Source organism: Nuphar pumila, chromosome 3 (genome assembly GCF_984573655.1).
Source record: "Nuphar pumila chromosome 3, dmNupPumi1.hap1.1, whole genome shotgun sequence".
NCBI lineage: Eukaryota > Viridiplantae > Streptophyta > Magnoliopsida > Nymphaeales > Nymphaeaceae > Nuphar > Nuphar pumila.
The window spans coordinates 32,821,499-32,845,276 of NC_143251.1; the positions used below are offsets into that span (position 1 = coordinate 32,821,499).

General features: G+C 39.8%; 2 protein-coding genes across 4 annotated transcripts in view; both read left to right on the forward strand.

Moving 5' to 3' along the window:
• The first annotated feature begins 228 nt into the window (after positions 1-228).
• Positions 229-2,004, forward strand: LOC149842518 (HMG1/2-like protein). Its single transcript, XM_089999248.1, has 8 exons — positions 229-359; positions 468-525; positions 669-785; positions 885-942; positions 1,080-1,124; positions 1,210-1,290; positions 1,378-1,461; positions 1,657-2,004. Exons 2-8 carry the CDS (start codon positions 476-478, stop codon positions 1,672-1,674), a joined length of 453 nt encoding a protein of 150 aa, XP_089855374.1. The 5' UTR covers positions 229-359; positions 468-475; the 3' UTR covers positions 1,675-2,004.
• A 4,517-nt stretch (positions 2,005-6,521) lies between these two features.
• Positions 6,522-23,778, forward strand: part of LOC149842519 (uncharacterized) — a 41,036-nt gene continuing 23,779 nt past the window's right edge. Inside the window, exons 1-3 of one of the 3 annotated variants that reach the window (XM_089999249.1) lie at positions 6,522-6,729; positions 6,865-6,952; positions 23,012-23,102. In XM_089999249.1, coding sequence (XP_089855375.1) covers positions 6,688-6,729; positions 6,865-6,952; positions 23,012-23,102 — 221 coding nt within the window. In that variant the 5' untranslated portion in view covers positions 6,522-6,687. The remainder of the gene's footprint in view (positions 6,730-6,864; positions 6,953-23,011; positions 23,103-23,778) is intronic. The other 2 variants (XM_089999250.1, XM_089999251.1) reach the window with 2 other exon arrangements.

Below are 23,778 nucleotides of genomic sequence, written 5' to 3' on the forward strand. Positions count from 1 at the left end.
TTCAAGTGAAAAAATGTCAAACCTTACTGGCGTGATTGACTTAAAAGACAGAGACTACTATCGTAATTTAGTCTCTGTTCCGAAGAAGCACAACGAAAGCACAGGTGCACGGACGGGCAGGATGCATCGAATCGCGGCTTGTGCCGCGGATCGATGACGTGGCAGTAAAAAAATTTCGAATCCCGCCCAAATTTCCGGAATTCATCCGGCGTAATTTCAATTTTAATCCCTTCCCCCCACCCCTTCTTTTTCTCGTCCGCCCTAATTCCTCCCTCTCATCACTCGCTCTTTTCCCTCAAGCCCGCCTCCGTTTCCTGCCTACCTTCTTCCTCTTTCTGCCTTTCTCTCCGTCTTGTAGGGTGCGCCCCTCCATCTTCTTCATTTCCTCCCTCTTTTTCCTTCATTTTTCGTGGTTTTACGGCGAGTTTCCGCCGATCTTTCCGATCTGAGCTTGTTTTTTCCCGCAGGGTTTCTGATGAAAGGAGGAAAATCGAAGGCCGATACGGCCAAAAAGGCCGATAACAAGTGAGTTTTCTTTTCTCTTTCTCGTTTTTTTCCCTCATCTTTTCTCGGTTTTAGCAAAGAAAAAGCCGTTTCTAGGGTTTCGCCGCGGATCCGTCTTGCTAGGGTTTTGACTTTTGTCTTTCCTGTGAAAATGATGATCTAAGGCTGGGGATTAAGAGGAAGGCTTCTGAGAGCGACCGCGTGAGCAAGAAACCGGCGGCGAAGAAAGGAAAGGATCCGAACAAGCCGAAGAGGCCTCCTAGCGCCTTCTTTGTCTTCATGTAATTGTTTTCACCCTCGTTTATGTTTGCCTTCTTTTAGTATATCAGATTTTATCAACAGATTGTTTGTTTATACGTTTTCTTGATTCTTCAACATAGGGAGGAGTTTAGGCTGCAGTTCAAGGAGAAGAATCCGAATAACAAATCTGTTGCCGCTGTAAGTTTCAACGGTTGCTTATTAAAACTCTGCCTTTGTTTTCTATCGTTTATAACATTTTGAAAACCTACAATCTTTTGTTTTTGTTTTGTTGTTTTTCAATATCTCTCTTGTTGATATCTTTTTGTTGTATTTAGGTCGGAAAAGCCGCCGGTGGTAAATGGAAATCGATGTCTGAATCCGTGAGTATCGAGGAGTTCTCTTACTCGTGTGCTGCATACACAGTTTTTTGTTCATTTACAGATTCGTTTTTTATTGAACTTTTAGGACAAGGCACCCTATGTGGCGAAGGCGGCTAAGAGAAAGACGGATTATGAGAAGAGTTTGGCTGCCTACAATAAGAAGCAGGTATCTGACTCATAGGAATATTAAGTTGCTTTTATTCAGATTTAGTCATGTTATGCGGCAAACTGATCGAATAAAAAAAACGTGTAGTCCGGTGGTTCGGACGATCCCGATGAGGAGGAATCTGACAAGTCCAAGTCTGAGGTGAACGATGAGGAAGATGAGAGCGGAGAGGTAATTATTTATAAATTATGTTTTTTAATTTCCTTCTTTCCCGATTAGTTAGTACTTTTCCGTGTTTTACTAATCTGTTTTCTATTTTTGGGTATTTCTGGTGGTTGCATCTATTTGAAGCACATCTCCGCTTTTTTCTCTGTTTTGTTACCATTGTCCGTCTCTTTTCGCTTAATTTGTTTATTCCTCGCTCAGGAGGAAGACGAAGATTGATGTTACGAAATGAAGAAACGACGCTTCTCATGGAAGTGACGTTAGAAAAAGGCGTAGCTGTGTAGATTTTGGGACGGTCATCTCACTATGCGGGCGTTAACTATATCAAAACTAAAACTCTCAGCGTTCGGGTTCCTTTTTGTTTTCTATGTAGATTTGCTTTTTGTCTTTTTGATCCATGATGCTAGGCGATCCCGAAGAACATCACATCTTTCGATTGGCCTTGTTGCTCGTCGCTTGTGGTGATGGCCTAACATCTCTTTAGTTACTCTTCTGTAATTGACAGATTGTAGTTGAATTTTAGCTCAAAACTTGATCTGCTTGGTGAAATGTTTCGTTTCGTAACCCGTCGTTTGCGTTATTATTCGTGAATCGTAGTTTATTCGCCTGTCAGAAGTTTTTGCAAGTTCTGGTGATCAGACTGTCACCGTCTGGTTAGCTATTGTTCGTGTTGTTGACTCAAATGGTTGGGTTTTTGTGGTGGGTGGGACGTGGGAATGAATTAGGCGTTGCTGTCGATTGGTTTGTTACAGTGGGTTGGAATTCTTACTATTCTTGATTGGTCATATCATTGGGTATTAGGGAGAACCGTTTCGACCGACGCCTAACCTGGGGTCGCGATTTACGTGAGTGGGTGGTTTCTCCGTCGGGCGTTTTCTGTTGTGTTCACTATTTTTTTGGTAGCTTGAACTGAACTTGAGCACCTGGCAATTCTAACATTTGCCTGAACTAGTTTTCGACTTGCCAATCATGCACATTACCGAAATTGGGAAAACGACGTTTTTTCATGTTCGGGTATGGTCATGCTGGGGGATGTTCTATTTTGCATAAAGATTTGTTGCTTTTATTATTCGCTATGTAGTTTGGTCTTTGGTGCATATGGGGTCTTAAAAACACTGCATCCTCTAGTTGACATGAAATAATTTACTCTTTGACTTGCCTCCTTCCGATGTCAAATCATCTGGAAACGATCATGTTATTAGCGTCCTTGCCGTTTGGTAACCTTAATAGTTGCAGCTCATGGTATAATGTAGCCGGAAAATGCTAGTGTATCACCATCCTTGTACACTTACATGTACAAACCATTTTCCCACACGCGCATATATATATATATATATATATATATATATATATATATATATATATATATATATATATATATATATATATATGGACCATGGTGGGTGCAGGGGATAAGGTCCCATCTAAAATTTTGCTCTCCATCTTTGGTCCATCCCTCTGGGGGACTTTGGACCTCTGCCCTGTAACCTTTTCCATCTCCATTCATGTCTTCGTTCCTGTCTCGGGGGTTTGCCATTAAATGCCTGAAAAGATATACTAATTTTGTGTTAGATTTAAAGGGTGTGCTGTGAAATTTCTTAAGTTTTTAAGTAAATAAAAAGAGTGAATGGGTTTATGGTCATGAATATATATAAGATTTTATAATATATATGCTGATTTTATTAATGGAAATCAGGGTGCGAGGCTAAGACAAAAAGCATTTTGAGTTTTACCTCTATCCTCGGTCCTGTCCTTGTTTTATGTCTTCCACCCCTGGTTTGGAATGATTCCGCTGTCATCCTTCATTGTTACGTGTTATTTACATGGTTTATTTGTAGTAAATCTATTTTGAACCTTGTGATTGCGATAAGTAATTAGATTTTTAAAGAGGTTTACAAGTGAATAGTTCTTAATGTGCCGAAATGTGATAACACATTTTTAAATTATAAGCCTTATATAACAAACCACGCTGAACACGTTTAGATTGACTTGATACTTGTGCCTATGATTTCTAGCTCATTAGTTTCTTACCTTCATCAGTAATATATATATATATATATATATATATATATATATATATATATATATATATATATATATATATATATATATATATATATTCATGGGCTATCTATCCTGATCCATGGGCTTAACGGGTCCGACTGTGTGCTGGACATTTGGCAATGGGTTTGCTCAAACTAAGCCTAGGTCCAGCACATCAATTGATGGGCTGAGCTTGACTGACCCAGGCTGGTTGTCCAAGTTCGTTAGTGGGCTGGCCTGGCCTGGCCTGTTTCCCACCCCTAAATCAAAATATCTATTTTGATAGAAAGTATATTTCGTGTGGTAGAAAAATCAAAGATAGGCCTTGCAAACCCGATACTAACAAGGCCATGTACTGTTGGCCAACCATCTCAACATTTCTCCAGATGGACAACTCACCCATATCCTGAAATGCCAACTTAGATAGTTGTCAAGCAGGTCGCTCCATGCCAACCTTGAAGCCAACTAACAATGGATTAAAAATCCGCAAGTCTGCTAGAGGAAGCGGACCATCAAGTCAATGATGGAGGGGTTTTAGGAAACTAGACACGATCCTGATATCATTGTTCCATTTAGCCAATGATATGTTCGGTGTGTAATGAAGAGACAAGAAGTTATTCTCTCCCTCTCTCATAGAAAGCCTTCTACCAAAGAAGTAAGAATCAAAGATCAACGTGTCTCCAATCTGATAACCAATTTTATGGAATTGAGAAAAAGTTAATTTGAAATTCAGCCCTGTATGCATGAAGACTAATGGTGACATACAACGGAAAGAAGTGAGCTTCACATATGGCACCACGATCACAACATGAACTTTGATGGCTCACCTTTGTGGAATTTGTGAGGTAGAAAAAAAAACACGTGAATCTATTTTTTAGTGAGAGTTTGCGATACTTGAAGAACGTATTGATACATCATGCAAACTTCAGTAGGTTTGCTCGTGCAACAGGTAAAATAGTCCTAAAAGAAGTTGAACATTTGTGAATTTGGACACGGGGTGGATTTAAACAATTGTGAGGATTTAAAGAAATGTGTCATTTTTTGCCCTATAATATAGTCATTTTTTTTCTGTAAATAACTGATCAGCGATTTCTGTAACAAATATAAATGTCCAGTCCAACTACACAGCACGAGCATCATCATCAAGTTTGTTGCATACTTTATTTTTTAATTCAATAACAATTTCATGAAGGGAGCTAATTGTCATGTGTACACGCCAGTAAAGCAGCACCAAGAAGTTGCTTTGAGGTTACGGTGAAGCTGAGTTTGGTGGCATATGATGTATAACTTGGTTGCACAAAAAGTTCAAATGTAGATTGCCAGAGTCTGATGCTCAGTTCAACTCTTTTAGAACAAATTATCCTGGACAAATTGCTGTAACCCATGGGATTCGATAATTGTCTTGCTAAAGTGCGATGCAAGCGATGCTTGCGACTCATTTTGGCTAAGGTTTGTGTCCAGTGTTTGATGCAGTGTTGCATCGGTGCGTCCTGAATATGCTGATACCTATTGTATCGTCAGAAAATCGATACGATACTGACCTGAATTGGCTATTTTTTAATAAATATAAAAAATAACTTAAAATTATTTTTAATATTCTAGCTTTAACATGTGTCACATTCTGATTGACACTTAATATTTTAAATTATTTTTTTGGTGGATTCAGAACTATTAACTTGAGAATCCATATTAGCCGATTCACCTGAATCGTTGGCCAAACATATATACAGGTCTGATTCCGATACTGAAAACATTGGTTTGATTGGCACCGTGAGCCCCTTGTCCTGCCAATCGAACGCCCCTCAGTATTCAACACATTTGAGAGAGAGAGATGCAATATATTGATAACATTAACATGTGATATTTTGAAAAATCTTGAAATATTTTAAGGACCTTTTAACAATAGTGATAACGAGATCTTCAAAATGTCGCCAATATTTGACTAAATAAAAGCTATGTTACAAAATGTTGTTGATATCTCACAGTATTTTCCAAGGCCAATATAGTGCCCAAAAAAACATGGTATATTTAAAATATCATTATTTCATTTTTATCACGATATTAACCGGATAAAACAATTTTGTGGCATTGTTATATTATTTATAGTATTTGTATCTTTACATATTTATGCTTTTATATTTAGGTTAATATTTAGTGCTATTGAAGGCACAACAATATTGACTGAAAATTAAAGGTTCAGGCTTTATTGACTCAATCTAAATACACACCAATGTGTCCAGCATGATTTGTTGTCTGCTAAGAATCAAACTTTGGATCGTGTTATTTCAATATAAAAATATGATTTTTGAAATATGAAATTCTAGTGCATTTGTGCACATATAATTTTGTCACTATCACATGTTTCAAAACTTATTTTATACTAAACAAACTTTGTAGATCATATCCACACGGTTGGATCTTAAAAAAAAAAATCAAAGTATGAAAACAAGGTAATTTACACTCAATAATTCGGTGCTTTCAATAGCACCAAATACCAATCCATTATATTTTTATATATGCTGTTATTTTCACCATCCTCTTTTTTTTTAGCAAAAACATGGTGAAGAGATTTTCCCAAGAACGAGATTTGTGACATGGATTACAACAGCCTCCCACCAGAAGGGCAGACAGGGTGCATAGGCACACTCAAACTGTGCCATGTGATGGCTGATCCTGGCTCTCGGTAAGATCAGGTGCAATATGATTGCACAAATATTTGTTCATTAAAAACTTGATCACCTTCCATCTTAGGGACAGGACCTGGCAAGTGTGGGACCCAATACCTGATGGAGGGTGACGAGGTACTTAATGCACAAATATTTGTGCCACCTGATCCAGGCTCACCTTCGTGGGCCCTACAATTCTTTTTAGAGAAAATGCTTTCTCAGGGAGATATATGAAAGAGTTTTCACATGAAAACACGAAGTCTAGCACGAGTCCCATAGCAAGCCACGTTGACGGACCATTTTCCCGTGGCTGTGTTTGTGTCAGCCTTTGCGGGAGACCAGCCTTTTCATATGAAAATAGCAGGTTTCTACATGAAAGAAATTGGCAGCCAGTCTCGTCTCAGAATCGGCACTGCAAGCTTCGCTAGGGATGAAAAAATAAAACGTTAGGAAAACGTCATGAAGGTATAAAGGAAAAAAAGGAAGCAGAGTCACTGAGACAAAGCAAGCCTACTCTGGAAGCATGGGTAGTCCGGGGAAGTGCATATTGGTGACGGGACCTCCTGTATGAATTCTCTCTTGAAACCTCCCAAGGAACGACAATCGAACAAATTCATCCTCTCTTTTCTGCTTCTTTATCTTCTCTTTTTCTTCTTCTGGGAGATTTTCATATCCCATTCTGAAAATTTTCTTGTACCAGGGAATTGGGAAGACCACTCTGATAATGAGGGTTGTGGAGAGCCTCAGAAGCACCTTGCCCAATCTAAAAGTTCAAGGTTTCTACACGCGTAAGTTCATTTCTGCGGTTTTCATGACCACCCACATTCTAATATTCATCATATAAGGTCTTGGTGATTATGGGAGTTGACATATATAAAGTTTCATCTCTACCATATACATATACAGAAGTATGACCCAGATGGTGTTTGTTTCATTTCAATCATGTATGTTCATCTAAAGTCCTCGGTAATCTTTTAAAACGGTGAGGCTTACTGTGGAAAATGCCTGCACCTTTGGTTTTCTTCTTGATTTTCACGAAATGTTGGTGTTGTCCATTTTTTGTTTGTCCCTTTCCCCTGCCATTTGGCTGTTATGCTTGGACCTTTGGTTGACATTGATTCCATTGATTGATTTTTGTGGAAAACTTTATTGATGATTGGTATTGTATCATTTACATGAACAACTTCTAATATTGTGTCACCGGCGATTATGGATGAGACTAAATGGAAAGATACAGCTTGGTCATTGTCCAATCATACAAACTCCGAGAGGCTTATTAACTCATTTGGTTCAGTTGGCTGCCAGATTTATCATCAATTCTAATAATATTATCTTTTATAAATATTCGCATCATAGTATTGGGCTATTAACTTGTATTATGCTAGTCCTGACACTTCATTAAGTTGTATTAATTGTAACGTGAAGCATGAACCAACAAATTAATGATAAGCTAATTCCCCGGCTTTACTTCTACATGATAGACGGCCTTTAGCTCGATCCTTCTCTTTAGCATACTGTTTAGTGCCTTGTGTAATTCTCATTCATGCATTACGGATCTTCATACTGTGATTGATTTTACAGCACCTGCAACACATGTCAATGGTCAACGATCTTGAAATGTCAAGGTTCCTTTCAAGGCTGAACATTTACCTTGACTTAAATAGTTCATGTTCAAACCGTGAAGGCAGAGATTTTCCTTTTCTCTAGCATCCTCATCAGTATTCACTTCCACAATGGGGCATTTCATCAAAAGCCTTGCTTATAGCTTTGAACGGTGAATTGATTGGCTGAATCCTGTTTACTTTCAAACCTAAAAAGATTCTCATATATCTTGTGTTAGTTGAGTTCCGTGATTAACATGGTCTATATTAGCAAGAAAAGAGTGAGCTATGTCATACCTAACATGTTGGTCTATATTAGCAAGAAAAGAGTGAGCTAGGTCATCCTTAGGTGATTTAACATGTGTTACTTTGTCTGCAGTTGATCTAATGTTGCACGGAACTGGTTCAAGCTATATTGATAGGCACTATCTTAACCAAAATTTTGTGGAGTTTCAATCCCACCATGGGCGATGGTCCATCCCTAGTTTTGCTTTTGAGGTAAAAGAAAGCAAAAGGGAACTCAGGAGCTCTTCATGTCCAACCTGTTGAAAAACCACCTTTCACAAACTTGGACTCCTCTTCATCCAGATTTTAACCCTTGCATTGATGAATACATGGTTCCTTTACCAATGGCTAATTTTCTGTTTTTTCACCGTTCTTAGTTACTACATTTGGTATCTTACAGTAAATTACAAAAATCTGAGCTTATACTATTTGTATCTTTGTCTCAAAAAACCAATGTAGATAGCATCATAGCACAAGACAATGTAAAAGATGCAGAAATTTAAAAATCAAGAGAAAGGAAGAAAGAGGAAAGAAGGATAAGTTTGTAGACTAAAAATATTTGACAAAGAAAAGTAAATTAAAACACATACAGATAATGCCAAATAACAAAGATTATAACATTGATAAAACTAATTATCCAAGTAAAGGAACATGATGGATTTGTAGTGCATAATAAATAACATATGGTACTACAAACCTGTCCCTGTTCCTTGACTTCCATAATCAGTTTTATTTATGTTGACTTTGTACAAATCTGTCATCTTCCTTTATTGTGCACTGTAAATACCATATTGTAAATGTGCCATGGGAAATCACCATTTGTGGAGAACATTTTGGAAAGAGACGGCTGGCAGAGTAGGGTAAGGCCACATTTATTGTCGATGAGATATTGCATTTTATGGACATTTTGGTGTGAAGAATCTTTGCATGGTGTTAATCACATTTGAGTGTAGAACATTGTCACAATATCTGCAATACTTTGAAAATAGCATGATATTAAAGCTTTAAAATAAAAAATGATTTAAGGCACACATATCTTGATATTTTAAAAATATCAGATATTTAGATTAATCGTGATAATATCGAGATAATCTTGGGAATTTACATTTATTTTTTATTTCTTCTTTAGTTAACCTATATCTTTTCTTATTTATATTTATATTCATGTTTTATTGCTTCTTTGCTTTACATAAGTTTTTTTTTTTTTTTTTCCACTGTTCCTATTTTTTTTTACTTTCTGAGATTTTCCCGATATTTATTGAAAAACCTATAATATCCCAAGATTTTTACTCACTGAGATATAGCCAAGACCAAAATTTGTGACTATAGTGTAGACTGTAGAAAGAAAGGAGTTGGAGATAGGCTGGTCCAAGTGGAGGATCTAATTTTTCATGATATGTATTGATTCATCCAATGTGAGTAGAATATTTTTGGAGAGACTAGATAAAGACTTGGAAGGTAGGATCATTTTGGAGAGCCTGGATAAAGACTTTGAAAGGTCCTTAGTTCAGGGGGATCCTTCAATTTACATACGGGAGCTTGCTAAAGTTTTCAGGAGGAGCTTGGGCCTCATGCCGATGTATATGATTCCCTTGGACACAGCTTACACTATTTCAAAATGGTATAGTATTACCTGGTTCTTTTACAATATTACCACCCATTTTACTTGACACTTTCCTTAAGCTATATTACATGTTCTAGCAGTTTTTGGTGCAGTGTGATTTTCATAAAAATTGTTATTACCGTGAGTTTTATTATAGTGGGTTGAATTTGAAGACTTTGATTTTCTGCAGCCGCATTATTACCTTGTGTGGTTTCCTCTATGTCTACTTTGTTTATGGCATTAGCAGCCATTGTTCTTATTGACACATAAGGCTGAGACACTAAGGGAGTCGAGAACCATTTCAATGCTACCTTGGCTAACTTTACTTATCATCAGTACTCACTAGTATTTCGTTACATACAATCTAAATGGAGTGATCCAACTCTAAATTCCCCAAAGCACCCCAAAAAGGGAAAAGGAAAAGGAAGTTGTTGCATAATTTCCCATAGAAATCAAAATGATCTTTTACTGGCAAGGCCCTTCTGAAAAATCTAAGCAAATAACCAAGAAACTTCTAAAATGATGCCTTGAGTAGAGTTGGGCAACCCTTTGATAGAATTTGAGCTAATGTGGGAGTAGGTCAAAAAATTCAAGAAAACTGCAAATAGATTCTAAATGGTTGCCTTACTTGGGTTGAGCAGCCTTTTATGGATTTTAACTAAAGCATGGGAGTAGGTCTCCCTATTAGTGCCACTAGGAGGTAAAGGCTCCTTGGTTTGATTCTCAATAACACAACATGAAGGATGAATTGATGGTTCAGATGTGCTATAAGGTTCTCTTTCAATATTAATATCTTAAGAAGACAAATAAGTAGATGAGAGTGGGGGGGTGATGCAGCGGGAGATCGGGGTCCCGACACACTTGGATGTTGACGTTAGGTGCGCTTCCCACAACGCACGTCCACCGTGCAGAAGTAAATAATACCGAACAGAAAACGTGAGAAACAGGTGATCTGAACAATAGATCTGCCTTAATTCGGTTATTGAAATGTAATGAATTACAATGAAGAATAAAGAAAATTTTGGGAAATGGAAATAACGGCTGCAGTGGAAAACAAATGCTGACAGAAAGAGAGAAACAATAAAAAAAACAAATTATCAATCTTCTCCAGCCCATGTAACCCTAAGGCTGGGTATTTTATAGACTGCACAACGGATCTGGATCTCGGGTCCAGTCCCTAGACCCGAGATTAAATCGAAGCTGTATAGGCCCGAGATTGGGTCTGAATGCCTACCTCGTCTGGAATAAGTACACAGGGGCACGTCTCTGAGTCAAGGTTCCGTGCTCGAGGTTGGATCCATCACCTGGGTCCGATCATCCATCCCATTGGTGCCGAGATCCATGGCCACGATCGGGTCACGCTGTATAGGCCCGGTCTGGTCCTGCTCTGCATCATTCTCTCCTGGTTGGGAAGAAGTCGGCTCTGACAATTTGTTGTCGCCACAGTAAGCATATAGATCAGACATGTTGAAGATAGGCGAAATGTGCCAATCTTCGGGCAGCTCAAGGAGGTAGGCATTCAGACCCAATCGTCGGAGGATCTTGAAAGGGCCATGCTTCTTAGGGCTCAACTTACCATAAGTGCCTACTGGGAAACGCTCAGGACGCAGGTAAACCCATACTAACTGACCTACTTGAAACTGGACATCACGATGACCTTGGTCCACAAAAGCTTTGTAAGCTTCGTAACTTTCAACAAGTTTGGCTCGGACTTGTTTGTGAATATCACGCATGTACTCAACGACATCAAATGCGTCTGGGGCTGGGTCTTGGAGACTAGACACATGTGCTAGATTTACTACATGAGTTAGTGAACTCCCATAAACCACTTGAAAATGAGACTTGCCCGTGGACCGGTTGATGGAACTATTGTAGGCGAACTCGGCTTGCGGCAAGACTAGGTCCCATGTTTTGACATTCTCCCCAACTAGACTCCTCAGTAGGTTCCCTAAGGTACGGTTCATGACTTCGGTTTGACCATCGGTTTGCGGGTGTTATACACTGCTGAACTGAAGCTTGGTTTTCAATAAGGCCCATAACGATTTTCAAAAGTGACTCATAAAGCGAGTGTCACGATCTAAGGTGATCGTGTGAGGCAATCCATGAAAGCGGGCCACGTCTTTGAAGTAGTACGAGGCTACTAACGAGGTGTCAGTGGTTTGCTTACACGGAACAAAGATAGCCATTTTGGAAAACCGGTCAACTACGACTAGGATGGAGTCAAAACAATGCGAGGTTTTGGGAAGACCCACAATAAAATCTATGGAGACGTGTTCCCAAGGCCGCTCAAGGATGGGCAAAAGAGTATACAAACCACTATTCTGATGTCGACCCTTGGACACTTGACATACTCGACAACTCTGGACAAACTTGACAACATCTTTACGCATTTTAGGCCAAAAATAGCGTTCATCTAACAGTGCGAACGTCTTATCATGTCCAAAATGCCCAGCTAGTCCCCCTTCGTGCAACTCAGAACTCAGTTGTAGCATAAGGGAGAATGCGGACACACATAGCTTATTACCTCAAAAGAGGTAACCATTATGTATAGTGAACCGTAGGTCTGTCGTGCTGGTAGAGGAGAGGCACCCTTCCTAGACCTGCTGAAAATCAGGGTCCGTCGGGTACAACTCCTTGCACTGCTCAAACCCAATGACCTGCACAGACATAGTCATTAAAATACTATTTTTTCTGCCAAGTGCGTCAGCTACCTTGTTCAGAGTACCTGATTGATGGCGAGTCATAAAAGTGTACTCTTGCAAGAAACTGATTCACTTGGCATGCCTCGCACTTAACTTCTTCTGACTGTTTAGATACTTTAATGCCTCATGATCCATGTACAAGACGAACTCCTTATAAATGAGATAGTGCCTCCAATAACAAAGGGCTTGTACAACGACATAAAAGTTGACATCATAAGTAGACTATTGACATCTCGACTGAGTCAGCTTTTCACTAAAGAACGCAATAGGCCTGCGGTTTTGACTCAGGACGACACCAATTTCCACTTTAGAGGCGTCGCACTCAACCTAAAAAACTGCACTAAAATCAGGAAGGGCTAGGACGGGGGCACTAGTCATTTTTATTTTGAGGAGTGTGAAGACTTTGCCCGCGGCTGAGGTCCAATGAAAGCTAGTACCCTTTAGGCATTCCGTGATAGGGGCCCTGAGGGCGCTAAAATTTCTCACAAATTGGCGGTAGAAGGTGGCCAACCCATGGAAACTACGGATCTCTCCTATAGTTCGCGGGGTAGGCCGCTCTACAATAGCTCGGACCTTGGCAGGATTAGCCTTCACTCCATCAGACGACACAATGAAACCCAAAAACACCACGCTTGACGTCATGAACTCACACTTCTTGGCATTCACATAAAGCTTCTCCTTCCTCAAAATCTCTAAGACTTGATTCAAATTACTCAAATGATCAAACAACGAAGAACTATAAACCAAAATGTCATCAAAATAGACAACGACAAACCGTCCTATACAAGGACGCAACACTTGGGTCATCATTTTCATGAAAGTGCTCAAGGCATTTGATAAACCAAATGGCATGACTAACACTCATACAATCCGTCATGTGTCTTGAACGACATTTTTCACTCATCCCCCTCCCGGATACGGATCTGGTGGTACCCACTTTTTAAATCGATTTTGGAGAAAATAGAGGCACTGACCAATATATCAAACATGTCATTCAACCGGGGAATGGGAAAGCGGTATTTGATAGTGATGCGATTGATCTCTCTACTGTCGACACACATGCGCATGGACCCATCTTTGTTAGGAGTGAGCAGGGCGGGCTATAACGCCCTAAAATTTTTAACCTTAATTATAGTTTAAATATTGAAATTTCGAAACCATTTTTTTGATAAGTAAATAAGTTCTTATAATGCGAAAACGATTTTTAAAAACGGTTAAGACTTTGAGCGCGGTTACACTAAAGATAACAATCAAATCAAAATGTACGGGATATACACATTTCAAACCACGTACAATATAAGACTGAAATATGAGGAGTTTTAATTTCATTTCAAATCAGAGTATGAAAACAATACTTCAGTCTCTACATGATCAAGTACTTAAAACAAAAAGATCATGAATACCAAGATCGCAAGGTAAGAGTGGATCCTCGCGGATGCAACTCGACCAGCCCTTCGCTCCAACTACTCATCATACTTTACCTGCATTACTTGTCCTCCATAAAATGGGGTCAGACTCGCTAAAGTTTGGTAAAGTAACTCAAACTTAAAGAAAACATATCAAGCATTTAGAGGTAAATATATATTATTCATCCATCGTCAAGTGATAAACAAGGGAACAACGTTCTATGAGTCAATCATTTCAAGCATTCGAACATAAAGCATTTAAAAGCATTTCATCACTTAATATTCTATTCAGCCTTAACTCACGTAATAAAGCAATATCTATATGCATTCAAGTCATACAAGTCATCGCATATATATATATATATATAATCATGCATTCTATTATAGCATGATTATATATATATATATATATATATATATATATATATATATATATAAGACATTCAGATCATTGCATCATTTTCATATGCATTCATAATTCTTATAAACAATAAGTCAAATCACATTTGACCATTCCAACGTGAAACACATGCATATACCTTATAAGTAATTTAGTTAGATATTCATGATACATAGGTGTGATATATTTACTCAGAAAATCATAATGCAATAATTTGTAATGAAATTATGTAGGCGTGATGTATCATTCACCTAATAAGTCAAAACTAGTCATTTGTAGGCATGATGTGTCATTCACCTATACGTTAATATAAGCATCACAATCATAACCTCATATCAAGATCTAAAATCAATAAGAATCTGATTATCATATCTGAGTTCAATATATAATCATGCTATAATAGAAAAGCCAAATCTATAGATTCATAACTGGCTATCTTAATAAACTCAGAAGATCATCACAATTCATCATAACATTTCATTTATTCATAATAAAGATTTACAAAATCCACACCAGATCACCTGGTCTGGGAAATGTACAACCTCACAAGGAGTTACCTTCCTAGACGGATGGTCTACCTGGTCTTGGACAATGTACTTCCTCACAAAAATATACCCTCTTCGCAGGCTACCTGCTTTTGTACAATTCACCTCACACAGACTTACCGCTCTAGCCGGTTTACTTGATCTGGTCATGCACACCCTCACAGAGAATCCTTTGGGAACAGTTCCTCAACGGGTACCATATCCAGTGAAAACTATTGTGATACATGCATTAATATAATTAACCACTCCCAGGGTCGATAGCCATCAATACGGGCATAAGCATGGATACAATCAAAGTATCACATCATACATCACTTCATACAACAAGCAAACAACAACAACAACTACGACTTCATCCCAAAACAATTGGGGTCGGCGATATGAACCAAAAAAGAAAATCATTCTGGGTCTTCCACATGAATCTTTCTCCTCCAATCATTTCTATCCAATGCCATGTCCTCGGTGAGGTTCAAAGCATTCATATCCTTTCTTATCACCTTCATCCATGTCTTCCTAGGCCTACCCCGACCTCTTCTAACTAATATATTTTCCCATTTCTCCATCCTTCTAACTGGAGCATCATTAGGCTTTCGTCGAATATGTCTAAACCACCGTAAACGATTCTCTCTCATCTTATTTTCAATGGGTGCAACGCCTATCTTCTTACGTATCTCCTTGTTCCGAATCTTATCTTTTATTGTATTTTCACACATCCATCTCAACATACGCATCTCAGCTACACTCATTTTTTGAATATGATGTCTCTTGGCAGCCCAACATTCCGTACCATATAGTAAAGTGGGCCTAATAGTCATCCTATAAAACTTTCCCTTCAACCGCAATGGCATTCTACGATCGCACAACACTCCAGTTGCACTCTTCCATTTCATCCACCCATCTTTTATCCTATGATTTACATCTCCATCAATTTCTCCATACTTTTGAATGATAGATCCCAAATATTTGAAATAATCATCCACCGGTATTTCTTGCTCACCAAGCTTCACTACACTCCCATCACTACTTCGTTGCTTACTAAATCGACATTCCACGTATTCTGTCTTACTCTTACTCAACTTAAAACCTCTTGCTTCCAATGTCTGTCTCCATAATTCTAACTTAGCATTAACCCCAGCTCTAGACTCATTAATTAAAACAATATCATCAACAAACAACATACACCATGACACATTTTCTTGAATTGGTCTCGTAAGCTCATCCATCACTATAGCAAATAGGAAAGGGCTTAAAGCAGATCCTTGATGTAACCCAACCGTTATAGGAAAATTGGTTGTCACCCCTCCACAAGTGCGGACATTGGTTACTACTCCTTCATACATATCTTTAATTATACTAATGTACTTGAGAGAAACACCTTTCTTCATCATTGTCCACCAGAGAACGTCCCTAGGTACTCTATCGTATGCCTTCTCCAAATCTATAAAAACCATATACAAATCTTTGTTCCTCTCTCTATTTCTCTCAATAAGTTGTCTAAGAAGATGTATAACTTCCATAGTTGATCTTCCAGGCATAAAACCAAATTGATTCTTCGATATCATGACAACCTTCCTCAACCTAGACTCAATCATCCTCTCCCAAAGTTTTATAGTATGACTCATGCGTTTTATACCACGATAGTTTGTGCAATCTTGTATATCACCCTTATTCTTATATAGAGGCACCAAAGTACTCTTCCTCCACTCATTAGGCATCTTATTTGTCCGCCAAATCTTGTTAAAAAGATTTGTCAACCATTCTAAACCTTTCTCTCCCAAGCATTTCCAAGCCTCGATAGGAATACCATATGGGCCAACTGCCCTTCTTGCTTTCATTTTCTTCAAAGCCGCTGCAATTTCTTTCTTTTGAATCTTGCACATAAAGTCACGATTCTTCTCATAAAAAGGAATGGAGAAGTCTCTCAGATCCTGAGCATGACTTTTATTAAATAGCTTATCAAAATAATCTTTCCATCTCTCTTTAATCTCCTCATCTTTGACTAAAACCCTTTGCGTTTCATCTTTGATACATCTAACCATACCCAGATCCCTCGATTTCCTATCTCTAATCTTTGCAAGCCTATAAATATCCTTCTCGCCTTCTTTGGTATCCAACTTGTCATAAACCTCCTTATATACCTTATTCCTCGCGTTCCGAACTACTTTTTTAGCTTCCTTCTTTGCTATCATATACTTCTCCAAATTCTCATTATCACGACTCTTACTTAGATTCCTATAACACTCTCTTTTAACCATAATAGCTAATTTGACATCCTCGTTCCACCACGATGTATCCTTACCTAGCGGTGCACCGCCTTTAGACTCACCCAATACCTCCTTAGCCACCTTTCTCATGCCACCCGCTATCTTATTCCACATTGATTCTGAATCCTCCTCGAGACACCAATCAACTTCCTTAACTACCCGTTCTACAAACATTCCTTGTTTAGCTCCTTTCAGTGCCCACCACTTAATTCTAGGATCTATCCTATGTCTATCCATTTTGCGGCATTGTCTAATTCTAAGATCTAAAATTAAGACTTTATGTTGTGTAGCTACACTTTCTCCCGGTATAACCTTACAATCGATGCAACAACCCCTATCTCTCTTTCTAAGTAAGAAAAAATCTATCTGACTCGTATTAACCCCACTTTTAAATGTTACTAGGTGAGACTCCCTCTTCCTAAACCAAGTGTTTGCTAAGATCATTTTATAGGACAAACCAAAATCTAAAATTCTTTTTCCACTTTCGTTTCTTTCTCCTATGCCATAGCCTCCATGGATACTCTCAAATTCATCCCTACTAATGCCTACATGCCCATTAAGGTCACCGCCGATGAAAAGTCTTTCTCCATAAAATATCCCTTGTACTACGTCTAAATCTTCCCAAAATTGACGCTTAATGAAATCGTCTAAACCTACTTGAGGTGCATAAACACTAATAATATTAATAATATCCGTACCTAATACTAATTTAATAAGTAAAATCCTATCACCTTTCCTACGAACCTCAACTACATTAACTATAAACTCACGACTCATACATCACTTCATATGACATTAAAATTATAAAATCACATATTTAACCAATAAGGCTTCATGAACCAAAGTTCACTATTGAACTTAAACATTTATCGCATGCATTCATAATTTTATTTCACTTGGCATTTAAATCATATCATACAGAAGCATATTATCCTACGCATCATATCATCGCCACAAAGAACATTGCATTTCGTAAATTGAACCTCGAGGCATGCGTAAACAAAACATGAGTTCTATGCATGCATACGTGAACATGCACATTTCATAATACGAAGCAACTAAACCTCAACATACATAAATTCTACGTAGTTCGAGATTTCACACGATAAAAGTCATGCATTTTTCACTACATGAATCGATATATCGCCTTAGATATAATTGTGTAAGGGTTGGTCAAAATCTCATTGACTATCCTTGTAATAAACGATTTTTTTTTAGCTTGGATTCGGGTCAGATCTGGACCCGACCCAGACCCAATTGAGGCACCGCCTTCCTTGGGTCTTCTATAGACAGCGAGGTAGGGGGTTTCAAACACGACCCCCCCCCCCCTCATCGTCTCTCTCCCGATTCCCCTCTCCCGCTCTCTCGTTCTCTCTTCCTTTCTCCCACCGTCGCCGCTGCTGCCACCTGCGACCTCCCTCCATCGCCGCCGTTGCTGCCACCTGCGACCTCCCTCCGCCGCCGCCGCTGTCGGCCATCTTCTTCCCTCTCTCTGCTGCTGTAATACCCGTGAATTTTATCAAACAAATAAACTTGAGATTTAAATCGTTAAGCTGTTTCAAGGTTATTTTTTTTATTGTTTTAATTGTTTATTTGTGATTTGATCTTGGATAACCTATTTGGATCTTCAATGTTGGAACCCTAATATCCTATTTAGAACTCCGATATTCCATTCGGATCTTAGATATCGGACCACGAACCTTAAATTGAATATTTAATGATACATGTTGGTCAAATGGATTGGATCCTCGAAGTTTAAATCAAATTTTTAATGATAAAATTTCTATATTGGGTCTACAACACTTTAGTGGGATTGGTATAGCCTAGGCGATGTTCGGATCCATAACATTGCATTTGGATCTTCGACATCGGAACTTCAATATTAATCTGGATCCTTGTATGGAAACCGTAAGGACCAATGTATATTTAGTTGGATCCATAATAATTCATTTGGATCCATAGTTCCAAATCATATGATTAAAACTTCAGATTTCTGGATCCAAATTTATTAAAAGGATTTACGAAGCACCATGGATCCTGGATCCATATTAAGTTATGTCAATTTTTGGTTAACGTAAACGAATCCATATTAACCTATGAAAGACCCACAAAATCGTATTGAAGAATAAACCAAATGTATTAAGAATATAATACTTTACCGTCTAAGAAAGAGATCCAGATCCACGAACGGATCCAGATAAGTCGAATAAGGATCCATAAAGGAACCATATATATATGTATAATAGTATATATATATGTATATATAAACATATCACGTGGATCCATAATTGGATCTATTTGGATCCGACCTTCGGATCCACTCCGTAAAGTTGTCACGGATCCACATCGCTTGAGGGACATAGATCCAACACGCGGTTGGATCCCGGGTCTCGGATTTGGACCCAGGCCCGCACCCAGCGTAATGAAAAAAGAAGAAGAAGAAAAAGGCAACCCGATATGGGTTGCCCGATAAAACAAAAAAAAAGTAAAGTTAGGGTTCAGTGTGAACCCTAACTGATATCGCATGGGAGGGGGTGGGCCGGAGAGCAGCCGCCGGGGGTGAGAGTAACGCCCTCCTCCATTTTCGGGAGGCCACCCTTCTACTAAAGAGGGATCCTGGACTCCTCTTCCTCTCATTTCCTGCTCTCATCTCCCTCATTGTTTCACACCTCCCTGCGCAACAGCAAGCCGTCGGCGCCGGCGATCCGGTTCTTGCGACAACGGCCACCTCCTTTGGTTTCTTACGCCGGTCAAGGTAGGACCTCTGTGCTTTTCTCTTGGGTATTGAGAGTGTCGAGCATGTTGAAGTGGGTTACAGGGAAGCCCTAACTCGAGCGACTGGGGTCCCTCTGATTTTCGGTCGCCATGGAACCCTGGCTCAGGGCTATGACATGCGCTCAAAGGGGCTACATCACACCACACCTCATCGTGGTAATGCTACCCCATAGAGAATCTAACTAGACAACGCTGGGTAATGAGAACTTCATTTTTCCTTTTGAACCACGCCATTTTGTATGGTTGAGCCAGTTTTTCCGTTTTCATATTCAGGGTGGATACAACGCTTTCAGAAACCATGTTTTCACAAGCTCCAGGGTTGATGATAACATTACACGCATGGCCCTCACAATTGCACCTGGTTCTAAAGATGTTATTTCACAACAATTTTGCGGGGCACGATTCTCGGGGTGCGGTTAGAACATGACGAATAGACAATAAATTCTCGACGTTACCATTAAACTCTACGACTTCCACTTCAAGCTCTTCCTCAATCGACGACTCACCCTCACTATCTGACGTTGACTCAATGATACCTTCTATGAAATGGGCGTTCTTATTCATGGTGGGGCACTTGGAGGCCACGTGTCCTAACTCTTGACACCTAAAACTACGGATGGTAGACTCACTAGGCTTGGACTTGGATTTGGTATGGTATGCTGGTCCAGACTGGTCAGGCTTGCTAGGATCTACTATTGGGGTGAACTTTGAGTCTTCCTTCCTTGGGGAACTCGCTCCCCTGGTTGGGAAACTCGACTTAGGTCGACTAGATGGGTCACTTCGGGAGACTCTATATTCCTGCCTCCTTTTCAACTTTTTCTCCACATTCATGACATAACTGCTGGCCTGATCTAATGACTCAACTGTGACGCAACTAAAATCATTAGAAATAACAGAACAAAGACCAGAAATATACCTCGTGACCTGCTGACGGGCGGTCTCATCGATTTGCACTCACATGGATAAACAATAGAATTCAGCAGTGTATTCCGTCACAGTACGGGTGCCTTGACGCAGGGTCCAGTACTCCTTGTAGGCTCTCTCAGCGTGGTCTGATGGCACAAACTTGGTCTGCATCAATCTCTGCATCTCTTCCCATGTCTGCACACGCTCTTGCCCCTGTCGTTCCCTCGACCTTTGTAGCTCAACCCACCATGTCTGCGCTAGGCCCCTCAATCGAGTGGATGCTAGAGAGACACGACAATGCTTAGCAACAGAGTGGTAGTCGAAGAAAAACTGCACGACATAGGTCCGGTCGAAGAACTGCTCAACGTCGAATCGTCCCGCGAACTCTGGATGGTCCAGCTTCACCCCGTAGGTGGAGGTGTGCTTTGGTGCTCTCTGTTGACGAGGTTCCACCATTCTTGCAGGGTACTCATTCCAGAAGGCGTCGTCATCCATCACGACATCGTCATCCTCGTCACAGTACTGCTCGCCTGGACGTTGGTGCTGATGAACTCCAGTGACATGTGGTCGGCGTTCAGGTCGTGCCGGTCCCTGCTGAATCTGCATGGTTGCTGCCTAAAACTGCCTCGGTCTGGCCCGCCCTTGGGTGGGAGCCATCTACTGTCGGCGTTGAGGCACCGGTATAGTAGGTGGGAGGACTGGTCGGTGAACCGTTTCTGGGTTGGTGGGAATGGGGTAATATGTATTTGGGTTGGAAGTTGGGGTATGGTGGAAGTAGTGGGTTGGATATGGGACAGGGTTCTGGATTGGGGATGAGATAATGGATTGGGTCAGGTATGATAGTACCATCTGCTGGAGTGTTACGCGGCCGACATCCCTGTGCAGGCCTGCCTCGGTGCCATCCGGTTGCACAACAGGTTGGCGGGGGTTCGGTTGGACTTGTTCGAGCGCCATCGCACCCGCGGGGCCTGCAACATCATTGCCCAATCCAACACTCGTTTTCAGCATGGTCGTTGCGTGCGTCTCCACCGACGATTCGAGGGCCACGATCCGGCCTTCTATTCCATCCAAGCGTTTTGACATTCTGGCTACGGCCTTACTTACACGTAGCATATTTTCCTAGATCTTCGTCATCATGCCGATCATCCACATCATGGGATCCTCGTTGCCGGTGTCCAATCCCTCTCGTTCCTTCCCGCTCGCAGGATCATCCCTCGCTTCTTGCGCCATACCGTCGACCAAGGAGGAGGGGTTGTGCTCTGATACCACTTTGATGCAGCGGGAGATCGAGGTCGCGACACACCTGGATGCTGACGTTAGGTGCGCTTCCCACAACGCACGTCCACCGTGCAGAAGTAAATAATACCGAACAGAAAACGTGAGAAAGAGGTGATCTGAACAATAGATCTGCCTTAATAAATTTATTGAAAAGTAATGAATTACAATGAAGAATAAAGAAAATTTTGGAAAATGGAAATAACGGCTGCAGTGGAAAACAAATGCTGACAGAAAGAGAGAAACAATAAAAAAACAAATCATCAATCTTCTCCAGTCCATGTCACCCTAAGGTTGGGTATTTTATAGACTGCACAATGGATTTTGATCTTGGGTCCAGTCCCTGGACCCAAGATCAAATCGAAGCTGCTGACGTTGGGTCACCCATGTGTTGGAATGCTGGCAACGTGCACGCTTCAGACCTTCGCTCGTCTGGAATAGGTACGTAGGGTCACGTCCCTGAGTCGAGGTTCCGTGCTCGAGGTTGGATCCATCACCTGGGTCCGATCATCCATCCCATTGGTGCCGAGATCCCTGGCCACGACCGGGTCATGCTGTATAGGCCCAGCTTGGTCCTGCTTTGCATCAGGGGGAGAGAGAGAGCAAAAGAAGTGAGGAGAAAGAATATAATAAGAAAAAAACATATTTGAGAGCTGTGAATTATTGATTTCATTTATTCAAATCTAATTCATTACACAAAAGCTGTTTTATATCACATGACAACAGTGACATACATGCATGCGCTACATAGCAAGAAAGGCAACTGCACAGGGATAATAACATCCACAATCATGTTGGTCAACATATCAATAGCAATTAAATATTTGAAGCACTGAATCTCAGAAAATTCAATCAAGAAGGTTAGCATATTTTATCAGTTAAGAAATGAAACCTCGTGTCAATAACCTTTATTAAGTAATTCAAACTTATGTGAGAATGTGATATGCATGAATATTATCTTAACCAACATGAAATGAACTTCTTGGCTTTGCTTTATGGTAGGCCAATGAGTAACGTGATCTTTTCTGATGAAAAACTTATTCTTGATGCGAAGTTTTAGGTGATAAAATTTTCTTGCTAAACAGGTGAAATTAGGCAAGGCACTGAAAGAGTGGGCTTTGAGGTGGTCACATTGCAAGGCCAGCGAGCACCTTTGGCATCAACTACAAGTTCAAGGTTTTCTGCATCTCTTCCATGTCAGTTTCTTTTTATGCAATATATTAATCTTTGCATCTTTCAGCAGTGTATTTTCTCATCTGGTACATTCTCTGGTAGTGTACAATGTGTCATGTATATTCTTGTGTTATTATTTTTATCATGTCATGTATGTCAAGGTTATTTCTCTCCTTTGTGTCACACATTCATTACGTGTTATGTATATGACCTTTTAGCATCTCATTTATTGTCAATGAATTCAATTTTAACACAGAGCAACATCATCACCCTAAAATTGCTGTTATTGTAAAATTTTAATTTTCTACTAGTAAAGTTTGATTTATTTTCCCTTTGGAGATGTGCTTCCTTTACTTACAGTCTCTTACTCTCTCATGTCTGGCGTTGACTACTTTATACCTGCAATCACAAACTGGTTTTTGGGGCTTTCTAGTCTTTAACTGCTTTAAAGCATTTATTGTGTTTCTTTAAAGGTTATTTACATGGTTATCTAAATATTAGATATTGGGATTAATACGAGGGGTTTTGTGTTTGCTCAAATTGAAAATTTCAGTTTAAATGTTTGCTGTTTGTTTTTCTTTTTGATTTGGGTTTTTATGTTTTATGTGGCTTCTTTGTGCATTTGGGACTATTTATATGCATATAATGGTTGATTTATTACTAAAGTTAGCAAGGTAAA